This window comes from Humulus lupulus, chromosome 4 (assembly GCF_963169125.1).
Source record: "Humulus lupulus chromosome 4, drHumLupu1.1, whole genome shotgun sequence".
NCBI classification, from domain to species: domain Eukaryota; kingdom Viridiplantae; phylum Streptophyta; class Magnoliopsida; order Rosales; family Cannabaceae; genus Humulus; species Humulus lupulus.
Window position 1 is genome coordinate 243,393,567 of NC_084796.1, and position 12,882 is coordinate 243,406,448.

A 12,882-nucleotide genomic window follows, 5' to 3' on the forward strand; every position below is an offset into this window, starting at 1 on the left:
TAAACATCAATACACATCAGCAAAGTTACGTTTTTCTTCCAGTCTTGTCTACCATTTCGCCAGATGAGTCTGCGTTTTAATTATGGTATTTTTTAAGTTAGATGACAGTTGTAAAACCCCCTATAAATAAGTCTTATTTTCTCAGTTGTTGAGAGTGAGATGAGAACAGATTTCATTTTGTAAAATAGGAGCTATTTCAGAGAGAGAAAGAGAGAGAGCTAGAGAGAGAAACACTTGGGTCTTGGGTGAGAGATTTCTTTGTACATGGTCAAGTGTACTTGGGGTTTTGCTTGGGTTTAAGGCATTGTAATCCATCAAGTGTAGAAGTTCTCTAGTGGTGACAAGTTGTAATCTTCATTGCTGTTTCATAGTGCAGAGAAGATTATCCCAAGGGGAGTTCAAAGAGGATGTAGGCTCAAGTTATTTGGGCTGAACCTCTATAATTCTTGGTGTTCATTTTATTGTTTTTCTTGCTGATTTTTCTATTGAAATTTGTGTATGTTGTGTCTATTGGTTTGTTGCTTTTGTGTTTGTAGATGAAGCTGGTGTGAGGAAGGTGAATTCCCTAACAGTGGTATCAAGAGCCAGGTTGATTGGCAAAGTTTAGCTTCAAGATCAAAGGTGACAAAGAAGGGAAGAACTGGCTGAATCAAGTTCTTCATCAGAAAGTGACACAGAAAAGTTTCAGTCAAGAAAGAAGTCCAAGAATCGAGTTCGAAGGTTCAAGAATCTGTTCAAAGTCTCTTGGATTGGAGTTATTGCAACAATATGATTAATATGAAGCTTGAAATAGAGAGGTTTAATGGTAATGGAGATTTTAGAATTTGGAGAAGGAAGATTAAAGGAATGTTGGCTTCTCAAAAGTTATTGTGTGTTCTTGAAGATCCCATTTCATGGCCTGAAGGTACTACAAAAGATTAAAAAGAAGAAATGCTCGAATCAGCCATTGGGATTATGATTTTTCATTTGTCGGACTCCATCATTCGAATGGTTGATAAAGAAGACACTCCATCCAAGATTTGGAAGAAACTAGATGAGTTATTTTAGCAAAAGACTCTCACCAACAAAATCTTTCTTAAGGAAAGAATCTTTGGATTTAAGATGAGCAGTAGCAAGAGTTTGGAGCAGAATTTGGATGAGTTCCTAAGGATGAACATTGAGTTGGCTAACTCGGGAGAAGGAGAAGCTTTAAGTGATGAAAACCAAGCAATTATCATTTTAAATTCTGTGCCTGAATCGTTTAAGGAGGTCAAAAGTGCTATCAAGTATGGTCGTACATCAATTACTTTAGAAGAAGTAATTTCAGCATTGAAATCAAAGGATTTAGAGTTAAAATCAGAAAAATCTTCTTCACCAAACCTTGGAGAAAGCAACTACGCAAGGGGTCGATCACCACACAAAAACTCAAATGGCTATCATGGTAAAAGGCATAGCAAGAGCAGAGGTAGATCTGATTCCAGAGGTCCAAACAATTCAAGGGCGTGTTTTCATTGTGGCAAGCTTGGTCACATGAAGAAAGATTGTTATCTCTGGCTGAGAAAACAAAAGGGCAGGAGTTCCGTCTGTGAAAGTGCTAGATCCATCTACGAGGGAAAATCTTAACATACAGATTCAGCAAATATTGGAAAAGCTTGCAATGATGTTGAAGCTTTAATTGCAGCAACAGGAGAAAACGAAAAAGATTGGATCTTGGACTCTGGGTGTTCATACCATATGACTTTCAATAAAGAATGGCTTCAAGATTTCAGAGAGTTGAATGGTGGTAAGGTTATTATGGGGAATAATCAATCTTGCCAAGTAACTGGAATAGGCTCAATCAACGTCAAAATGTTTGATGGTGTCATTCGAACATTGAAGAATGTTAGGTATGTTCCTAATCTGTCTAGAAATTTGGTTTCACTAAGCGTGCTTGATGATGCAGATTATACAGTAAAGATAGAGCGTGGAACCATGAAGATTTGTAGAGGTTCAATGGTAGTTCTTAAGGGAATTAAGAAGGACTCTCTATACTACCTAATTGGTGAAACAGTAACTGGCAGTAACACTTTAGCTGAGGCACCAGAAGATCACAAGGCAATCCTATGGCATAGGAGGCTTGGTCACATAAGTGATAAAGGCTTGCAAGTGTTAAAGCAACAAAGCTTACTTGGAAAGGATAAGGTGAGCAAGGTAGATTTTTGTGAGAATTGTGTCTTGGGCAAACATCACAGATTGGCTTTCAAAGTTGGGCAACACAATTCAAGGGGCATACTTGAATACCTACATGCAGACTTATGGGGTCCAGAAAAGACTCCAACAATTGGAGGTAACAATTACTTTCTTTCTATTGTAGATGATTTTTCTAGAAAAGTATGGGTGCATTTATTGAAACATAAAAATGATGCATTTGAGGCTTTTAAAAATTGGAAAATTCTTATGGAAAATCAAACAAATAGGAAGATTAAAATATTGAGGACCGATAATGGATTAGAATTTTGCAATGAGATTTTTTATTCATATTGTAGAGAGAATCGTATTCAAAGACATAGGACTGTGAGATTAACACCTCAACAAAATGGGGTGGCTGAAAGAATGAACCGAATACTACTTGATAAAACTAGATGTATGATGATTAGTTCAGGTATACCCAAGGGATTTTGGGGGGAAGCTATAATGACAGCTGCATATATAGTAAATAGATGTCCTAATACAACTATAGAGTTTAAGACACCTGAAGAAAAATGGTCCAATAAACCACCAAACTTGTCTCACTTAAGAGTATTTGGGTGTGCTGCTTATGCACATCAAAGAGAGGGTAAATTAGATCCTAGAGCAGTTAAGTGTGTATTTTTGGGTTACCCACAGGGAACTAAGGGTTACAAATTATGGGTTAAAGAAAACAAAGGTTACAAACTTATAATCAGTCGTGATGTTATATTTAAAGAATATTGTTTTCCTTGTTTATCTCAAACTAACATTCCTGCAGGTCAAGAACAAAATAGTACTAACAATGCAGGTACAGTAGAGACTTTAGTTCAGATGGAAACAAGAGCACCCAACACAAATCAGGTGGAAAAAAATAAGATTCAGAACCCCACTCAAACTCCAGCTGAAATGCAACCAGAACAAAGTGTAGATGCATCTGAAATTCATGCAGATCCGACTGCATCATATCAACTTGCAAGAGACAGAGTTAGGAGAGAACCAAAACCAGTCTAGAAGCTTACACTTACAGCTTGGGATGACATGATAGCTTATGCACTGATGTCTGCACTTGAGTTAGCTAATTCAGAACCCAACTCATATGAAGAGGCAGTAAAAGGTTCAGATTCAAATCATTGGATTGATGCTATGAAGGAGGAAATGAGGTCTTTGTATAAGAATGATACTTGGACGTTGGTTAATAGACCCAAAGACAAGAATGTAGTAGCATGTAGATGGTTATTCAAAGTAAAAGAAGGCATGAATGATCAAGAACCGGTGAGATACAAAGCAAGGTTGGTTGCTAAGGGCTTTACTCAAAAGGAAGGCGTGGATTTTACAGAGATTTTCTCACCAGTCATTAAATATAAAACCATAAGAATCATGTTATCTTTGGTTGCCCAGTTCAATTTGGAACTTGACCAGATGGATGTAAAAACTACTTTTTTACATGGTGACTTAGAAGAGACTATTTACATGGAGCAACCAATTGGGTTTGAGATGTTCAAAGGCCAAGATAAAGTTTGTTTGCTCAAGAGATCGTTGTATGGCCTCAAGCAATCTCCTCGGTAATGGTATAAACGTTTTGATGGGTTCATGATAAAGCATGGTTTTCAAAGAAGCTACTATGATCCTTGCCTCTACTTCAAAGGACAACAATTCAAAGATGTTGAGTATCTACTGTTGTATGTGGATGATATGTTGCTGATTAGTGACAAAAGGGACAAGTTGAATAAATTGAAGGCTCTTCTCAAAACATAATTTGAAATGAAGGATTTGGGCATGGCTACAAAGATTTTAGGTATGGAGAAATAGGGATCAACATACCATCTTCATCAGTCAAAAGTCTTATGTTGAAAAGGTTCTAAAAAGGTTTTCTATGAAGGGTGCTAAAGTTGTCAAACAGCCATTGACAAGTCAATATCAGCTTACAAATGCTGATTGTCCTAAAACTGAGTTTGAAAGGGAAGATATGGCCAAGGTACCTTATTCTAATGCTGTTGGAGCTATAATGTATCTAATGATTTGCACCAGGCCTAATTTATCACACTCGATTAGTGCTCTAAGTAGATACATGGCAAATCCCGGAAGAATTCATTGGGATGCTATGAAGAGGTTGCTGCGTTATTTGATTAATACTACTAGACATGGGTTGGTGTTCAAGCGGCATCTTAATCAGGTGGAAATCAGTGGGTTTGTAGACTCGGATTATGCTGGAGACCGAGACACTAGAAAGTCTACTACAGCCTATTACTTTCTAGTAAGTGGGAATTGTGTGAGTTGGAAGTCTCAACTACAATCTGTAGTTGCACTTTCAACTACTGAAGCTGAGTACATGGCTGCTACTGAAGCAATCAAAGAAGGTATTTGGATTCAAGGTCTTCTAAAAGAGCTACAAGTGTTCAAAGGAAAAGCTACAATTTTTTCAGATAGTCAAAGTGCCATACATTTGTGTAAGAATCCAGTATTTCATGCCCGGACTAAGCATGTGGAGATCAAGTATCACTTTATTCGTGACAAGGTCACTAAAGGTGTAATCAATGTTGAAAAAGTCCCCACAGAAGAGAACTCTGCTGATGCTGGAACTAAGATATTGCCATTGAACAAGTTTAATTACTGCCTAAGCTTGCTCGGAATTGATCATGGAAGATAGTTGATGGCTGAACTGGGATCCTTGGGAAGTTATGTTTATCTCTGCAATCCATGTTTAATGAAGACCAAGGTGGAAATTTGTTAGAATTTTTGGTCTGCATTAAACATCAATACACATCAGCAAAGTTACGTTTTTCTTCCAGTCTTGTCTACCATTTCGCCAGATGAGTCTGCATTTTAATTCTGGTATTTTTTTAAGTTAGATGACAGTTGTAAAACCCCCTATAAATAAGTCTTATTTTCTCAGTTGTTGAGAGTGAGATGAGAACAGATTTTATTTTGTAAAATAGGAGCTATTTCAAAGAAAGAAAGAGAGAGAGCTAGAGAGAGAAACACTTGGGTCTTGGGTGAGAGATTTCTTTGTACATGGTCAAGTGTACTTGGGGTTTTGCTTGGGTTCAAGGCATTGTAATCCATCAAGTGTAGAAGTTCTCTAGTGGTGACAAGTTGTAATCTTCATTGCTGTTTCATAGTGCAGAGAAGAACATCCCAAGGGGAGTTCAAAGAGGATGTAGGCTCAAGTTATTTGGGCTGAACCTCAATAGTTCTTGGTGTTCATTTTATTGTTTTTCTTGCTGATTTTTCTATTGAAATTTGTGTATGTTGTGTCTATTGGTTTGTTGCTTTTGTGTTTGTAGATGAAGCTGGTGTGAGGAAGGTGAATTCCCTAACAATATTCTAAACCATATTGTTAGATTTGTGAGAAATCGATCCAAACCTAATCGTAATTACCAAGTTCCACCACCTCGCAATTTTAACACCTTTGTCCAACCTTTTCCTCTTCTCTCATTCTCATCATATATTTGGCAAAGTTCAAGTGGTTACTCATGATATAGTCGGGGATGGCAGTTGGTATATGGATTCTAGAGCTATAGTGCTTTTTCAACTCTCTCAAAATGGAATCCCCACCATTTCACATCATATATACTTGGCTACTAATGATGGAATCAGTCCTACCATTCATTGTGACTGATCAAATTATAGTTGATGATGGTATGACTTTGTCTATTTTTCATGTTGGATATGCAACTCTACCAATATACTCTTGAATTTTATTTTTTAATCAAAGATCAGGTAACTAAGAAGATTTGTCTAACAGGACATCTTGAAAATGGTCTCTACAAAGTCTTTCACGCTGTACCAGTTTTCTAATAATCTTTCACTCCTACTTCTAGAGTCTTCCTTACTCATACTAGCAATCCTAATCTGTAGCTGAAGTATTTAAGACACCCTGCACTTTTTATCATGCACCATGTTTTTTATTTATGTAATATTTGCAAACATTCAAAGTCGAAATTTGACTTTCGTAAATTGGTTAAAAGCCAAAAATGTTCTTTTCCACTGTCCAACTCTAAGGCCTCTATGCTATTTTATTTTATTGATGATTTTACACGTTATACCTAGTTTTATCAATTGATCACTAAGACCATGGTACAAACTCAATTCAACTCTCAAATTCGGCTTGTTTAATCTGACTGGGGTAAGGCAGTTCACTCACTAACTAAATTTTTTGCTTCTACATTATCCACCATCTCTTTTTCCCTTCTATTTCTGAACAAAATGGCTAAGTTGAGCGAAAAAACAGACATGTTATGAAGGTTGGTTTAGCCTTGTTGTCTCAATTGAGAATGCCCATTCTTTTGAGAAATTTGAGCTTGCTTACAAGCCTTAGAATAAAAATTCTCTTCCAAAGTCTCGAAACTTAGAGAGAGAACGTGAGAGAAAGAGAAGTGAGGGAGAGATCTCTGTTTTTTTGAGTTAATAACTCAGGCTTAGCCTATAAATAATGGTCTTAAAAACCAAAGTACCCCTGGCCACTCAATTCTCCCCTCTAAGCCCCCAATGGCAAAATCAACATTTTACACTCTTGTCTCACTTTACACTCATAATTCCCAATTGATTCCGCCAATCCCAGAATATCACTATTTTTCCCAAAATATGACTCATACTCTAATGAGTCTCGGTAACTCACCGAATTACTAAAATATCCCTTGGCTCACCCTAAGCCGAGTATAAGTCCCCGTTGTGACTAAACCGCTATCTTGCTGAAAAAGACTGATTCTTGTTGAACATGTCAAATATATCCACATAATAATGTGGTCTCAATCATATAATATTATTTAATCACAATTATATCCTTAGCGGGTCAAAATTATAAATATGCCCATTTAAATGAAAGCGGACCTATTTTGCACATTTAATACACTTAAACATGCTTAATTAGGCATATAATGATATACCCCATGAAATTCACATAATCACATAAATATTCATAATATGTGTTAACTCACATATAAACACATAATATTCCAATAATGTCCTGCTGACCCCTTAATCAAGGCAGTAAGCCTTATTAGGAATTTTGAGACGTGACACAACACCTTTGACTGAGTTGTGATGCAAGAATCTAAAGTTTGCCTGGATTGATAGGTGTTAGAACAGTTTTCAAGAGTTGAAACGGTGGTTGGTTACTGCACCAGTGCTTAAACTTCCTTCAGATCATGAGAAGTTTTTGGTAAACTGCAATGCTTCAAGACGGGATTTGGGTTGTGTTCGATGCAAGCTAGGAAGGTAATTGCTTATGCTTCACGACAACTGAAGGAATATGAGCAGCAGTATCATACTCATGATTTAGAATTGGCAGGAGTGGTATTCGCACTAAAGGTGTGGCGACATAATCTGTATGAGGAGAAGTACGAGATATACACTGACCATAAGAGTTTGAAGTACTTTTTCAAACAATAGGATCTGAACATGAGACAACGATGTTAGTTGGAGTTGGTAAATGATTATGACTGTAAAATTCTTTATCATCCAGGGAAAGCCAATGTTGTAGCAGACGCTTTGAGTCAGAGAGGTCTTGGATAACTATTTGGTTTAAAACAAATATTAGAAAAGTTGGCAGATGATATGACCAGAGCAGGGATAGAGTTTCTTGTGGGTCGAATGGCCAATATTACATTGTATTCTACATTTCTGGAGAGGATAAATGAGGCTCAGATGGGTGATCCTTAGCTGGAGTGGCTAAGGACTTCATGAACTCCAAGACTGGTATGCAGAGGTATAAGGATTGGATATGTGTTCCGATGGATGTTGGTATCAAGAGAGAGATATCGGATGAGTCTCATACCACTCCAGACGCTTTGAGTCGGAGAGGTCTTGGACAACTGTTTGGTTCAAAGTAGATATTAGAAAAATTAGCAGATGATATGACCAGAGCTGTGATAGAGTTTGTTGTGGGTTAAATGGCCAATATTATACTCTAGTCTACAGTTCTGGAGAGGATAAATGAGGCTCAGATGGGTGATCCTTAATTAGTAAAGCATTGGGAGGACGTCCTAGCTGTAGTGGCTAAGGACTTCACGAGAGACTGGTATGCAAAGGTATAAGGATCGGATATGTGTTCCGATGGATGCTGGTATGAAGAGAGAGATTATAGATGAGTCTTATACCACTCCATATTCGCTACACCTAGGAACCATGATGATGTATCACAATTTGAAATCTGTATATTGGTGACCACGGATGAAGAAAGATGTGGTTGGATGTAACGCCCTGGTTAGCCAAGACTGTTATACTGTGTATTTTAAATAGTGCTTAACTCGCTAAATGAGTCATTAGGCCATAAATGTGCATCTAAGTGTGATTATTGGTCCAAGGTTAAAAATTTCGGTTAAAAGGAATGGATGTTTCATTAAAACATTAAATTGTACATGGGATCCCATAATAACGTTTACATAGTTTTTTATAGTTCCAAAATGGTCATTACAACTCAAAAGTTACAACCTGCCAACCTAAGCGGCAAAAATATGGTTTAACCCTATTCCTTCTGAGAAACCTTGGTCGTGGTGGTCAAGCAGCCGCATATGTACACATCGCCACCTAAGCTCTCCAACTCATGGTTGGTCGAGCTTTTCTTTCTCTTTACCTGCACCACATAGCACTTGTGAGGCAAGGCCCAACAAGAAAACTTTAACATGCTCATAAGCAGTGATTAGCACATTTCTAAATCATAATAAATATCCCAGCAGTAATAACCCTACTTATGCATGCATACCATTCATATAAATAACTACAACGTCATATGAGACTAAATGCCCTAATTAATTGATTAACAGAATCATATTGGGGCCCGCTTCCCAAGTACATCACTAATAAATCATACTGGGGCTCAGTGCCCTAGGATCTGGAACTAATAAGTCACCTTGGGGCCCATTGTCCTATCCTCTGTATAACCAGCCTTGGAGTTGACCCAGTGTACCTGGCACTTTAGTTTTCTACGACCATTGGATCGGACAAGCGTATAAGGCGCTCCTGATTAGGTCTAATAATATCGACCAGTGCTCAACGCGCTATTACCGTCCTTGACTCATAAGTTAATGCCTTAAGACCAGCGCTCAGCGCTATTGCCGTCCTTAACTAATAAGTCAATGCTTTTCTCAAGTGAATAATGCTAACAAGCATTCATCATATAACAAATATCCTTATACAAAACATTCAACATGCTTTAATCAATCATTCATAGTCATAATCATAATCATGCGCATTTACAAGGGCGAATGCCCAATCAAAACTATATTCGGCATTCGAGCCAAGCCCTAATCATGTATGTCACATAATAGGTGTAGTTTTCTTACCTCATGTCCAACTGTAAAATAAATTAAGAACGACCCTCGAGCATGATCCTGATCTTGAGCCCTTAGCGATAACCTAGTCATAACCAAATATAGAATCCTGTCAATAACAAGCAAATAAAGGCCTCTGGACCAAGTCCTAGCCTCTTGGACCTCGAATTCTACCAAACCATGTAGTAGATTTGATCCAGAGCCTTTAGGTTTGAGTTCTCGTTACTAAAAACCGAATATGGCCAAAGTGCTCAGGTGGGCCACGACTTGACCCTATGGGTTGCAGTGCGCCTCCCAAAACAATAAGCCCTTTGCTTGGGATTCAGGACGCAGGCTGTGACTTGCCCCTTAGAGTCACAGCGCAACGCTGAGGCAGAAACCCATCTGGCCCTGGGTTCACATGGGTCGCAGCTCGACCCTACGAACCCAGAATTCCCTGTTTTTCCTCAGCCAAAAACTCACCAAAAACCATATCAAATCCTCCCCAAATCCAGAACTAAATCCTCCAAACATTAACAACACACTACCAACATCAAAACCCAAGCTTTAACACACTCAAAACACTATAACAAACTTAAACTCAAGACCTTGAGCCTAAAAGCTCAAGAACACCAAAACTAAAACAGAAATCAACCAAAAACAATATAATTATGTGATAATCATAGGCAATTGATTAATTATAAATTAATTAATTATTTAACTATATGGGTTTTATTTTGAAAAACTATAAGTTAAAATTAATATTAATCTTGTTTGGATTAATATATATAGAGAGAGAATAATAAATATCTTATTTAGAATATGATATTTATTTATTTAATTAAAATTGATATTTTTAGATAAAGTTAATTTTGAATTAACTGATATTTATGTTGGGATAAATATATTGTCTTAAAAGTTGATATAACAAATAAATGAGAAAATTAGGGAAACCCCTAATATGTAGGGCGACACACTCATTGTGCAGTGAGTGTGGCCACACACAGGGATTTCCCAATACCTGTGATTTAAATTTTGAATTTCAAATAAATTTGTTTAAGCAGTTATTTAATTATTCATTTTTAAAAATGATTTAAGTTAAATAATTAAATAGCTATAGCAGGTTATTTTTAATTTGAATTCTATTTTTTTAATAAAATAAAAATTAATTAATTATCTTTATAAAAATTGATGGGGCGATACTTTCAAAAATGATGATTTTTTTATGTGATTAAAAAAAATAGACTCTCTCTCTGAGACAGAAGCGATAGTTTTCCTAAACCTGAAAGCTGTTCAATTCATCTTCTCTCAATCAAACATCTCCCGATCTCTTGTGTTGAGTACATCTAGAGAGTCATAAATCAACATTGTGAATCCTACGTGCCCACACACATCCTTGTGTATTTGAGAATTGGTCTAGAAGATCAAGGTGTGAGCTTTCAAAACTTGGATAGGAAGATCGTTGATTTTATCACTCTACTTAAAACCCTAGACTATTAGGTAAATAGCAATCCTAAGATGATAGCATATCATTGAAAATCTCTAATTAGTGGCTATTTAAACAAGATTTTACAAGATTCATAGCATTCAAGTAGAAAAATGGAAGCAATTTAATATAAGGGGATAGAAGGACAATGAAAATTATTAAAATCAAGAAAACATATTTAAGGCATTGAAATCACCCTTAAAAATAAACACAACAATAAATAAAAAAAGTACTAAAAGAAAAGGTGTAGAAGAGAATGTCTCTCGAAAAGAGAGAGTATACAGTCTGTTTTTAAATAGAGACAAACATTTATTTATAATAGTCTCATTAACTAAAATTAATGAGAATAAAATTTAAAATCTAAAACTTAAACTTAAACTAATAGATATTAATTTTCTTTTAATATTGATGTGATATCTCCAATTTTCAAATTTGGAGTAAAAATATCTAGCAATTTGTTGTAAAATTGGGGTTTGAATATGTTATTTTCATATTCCTCAAGAAACTCAGCATAACTAATTGTATATTAGTCATATCTCTCCCGATATAACTCTGAATTGGATGATTCAATATGATATGGAAAGATAAAAAAAAGATCTACAACTTTTATTTCTCACAGAATTTCTAAAATATGAATCGAACAATATCAAAATTGCTCATGAAGTTTCAGGCTCAAATTCAGGTTCAGATTTCAATTCCTTTATTTTCTTCATAAAAATACACACTTTCCTATAAAACCAAATAAATTAAATATTTCCGAATGAAAAATATATTAAATTAAATCCATAGAAACTTTAATTCAAACTCAATTTATTTTTATATTAATAAATGTATATTTTAACTAGCGAAATTATTTATAGCTGAGCCTAAAGAAATTAAAAATATAATGAAAATTTTCACCTATCAGTCACATTTATTTAATCTAACATTATATTATAAATAATATAACAGACATTCTCATCTTCATAACACTATGTTGAATATGAAAAAATGCTTGATAAATCATTAAAAGCGTTTCTAGAGAGTATTCCCAAAGTTTTCTTATGAGAGAGAAAATAACTTTTAGGACAAAGGTTTTGAAACTTATTTAAGCTCTCATATCTTCATTTTCTACCTTATATCCTTATGATAATTTACATAAATTATGTAATCTCTTCTCATCTCTTTCCTTCATTTATGTAATATTATTAATTAATATCATATATATTTTGTATTAATTTTGATTGTTATCATCTTCATTGTTATGCTTCTCCAACAATGAAAAAACAATAAAAAAAAAATGTTAAATATAACGAAAAATAACTATTTTCGTTAAACTCACATTTATAATATATAAATATATATTTCATTAAGATGTTTCACTTACATTCTTTTTTTTTTTCTCTTCTCATGCATTTCTAAATGAACCCCTTATAAATTTTCTTTTAAACACACCTTCAAATAAGAAGTTTAGTAAATTAATAATAAATTTAACTTCAATAAATGTTTATTCTTAAAAAAAATTATAAATATTTTTGAACTTGAAATTGAAAAATAATAATTCTTCAAGTATTAAAATTTTAAATTATCTTATTAAAATAAAAATTATTAATAAAATTATAATATTAAATTTTTACACTTGTAAAAATTATAATTTTAGAAAAATTATTTCTTCAATAAAAATGATAAATTAATAAATATATAAGTGATATACTGATATATTATATATTTTGGAAGTAATGAATAATTAATTTTATTTTTTAATATTTAATAAGTATTTTTTTATGTAAGTTGACCATAAAATAATTTTTTTTATGGGGACAATATTTTATATTTAAGGAAATTTTTCGTAAATATGGCTTTTTAGCTATTACTACGCAAAAATATAGGAATTAAATGTTCCCTAATTTGCATGGAAAATATTAATTAACAAAAATTTACTTTATGGGAAAACTAATCACATATAGGAGCACAAAACTA

The 12,882-nt window shown here is 34.6% G+C and overlaps 1 protein-coding gene across 1 annotated transcript; it reads left to right on the forward strand.

The window, feature by feature from the left end:
* Positions 1-4,060: 4,060 nt before the first annotated feature.
* On the forward strand, positions 4,061-4,834 carry LOC133833092 (secreted RxLR effector protein 161-like). Its single transcript, XM_062263349.1, has one exon. It carries the CDS (start codon positions 4,061-4,063, stop codon positions 4,832-4,834), a length of 774 nt encoding a protein of 257 aa, XP_062119333.1.
* The last annotated feature ends 8,048 nt before the right edge of the window (positions 4,835-12,882 follow it).

Bases quoted from the DNA above. Each gene is read 5' to 3' on its own strand.
- LOC133833092 (XM_062263349.1), top strand. From the start codon at position 4,061: ATGAAGGGTGCTAAAGTTGTCAAACAGCCATTGACAAGTCAATATCAG.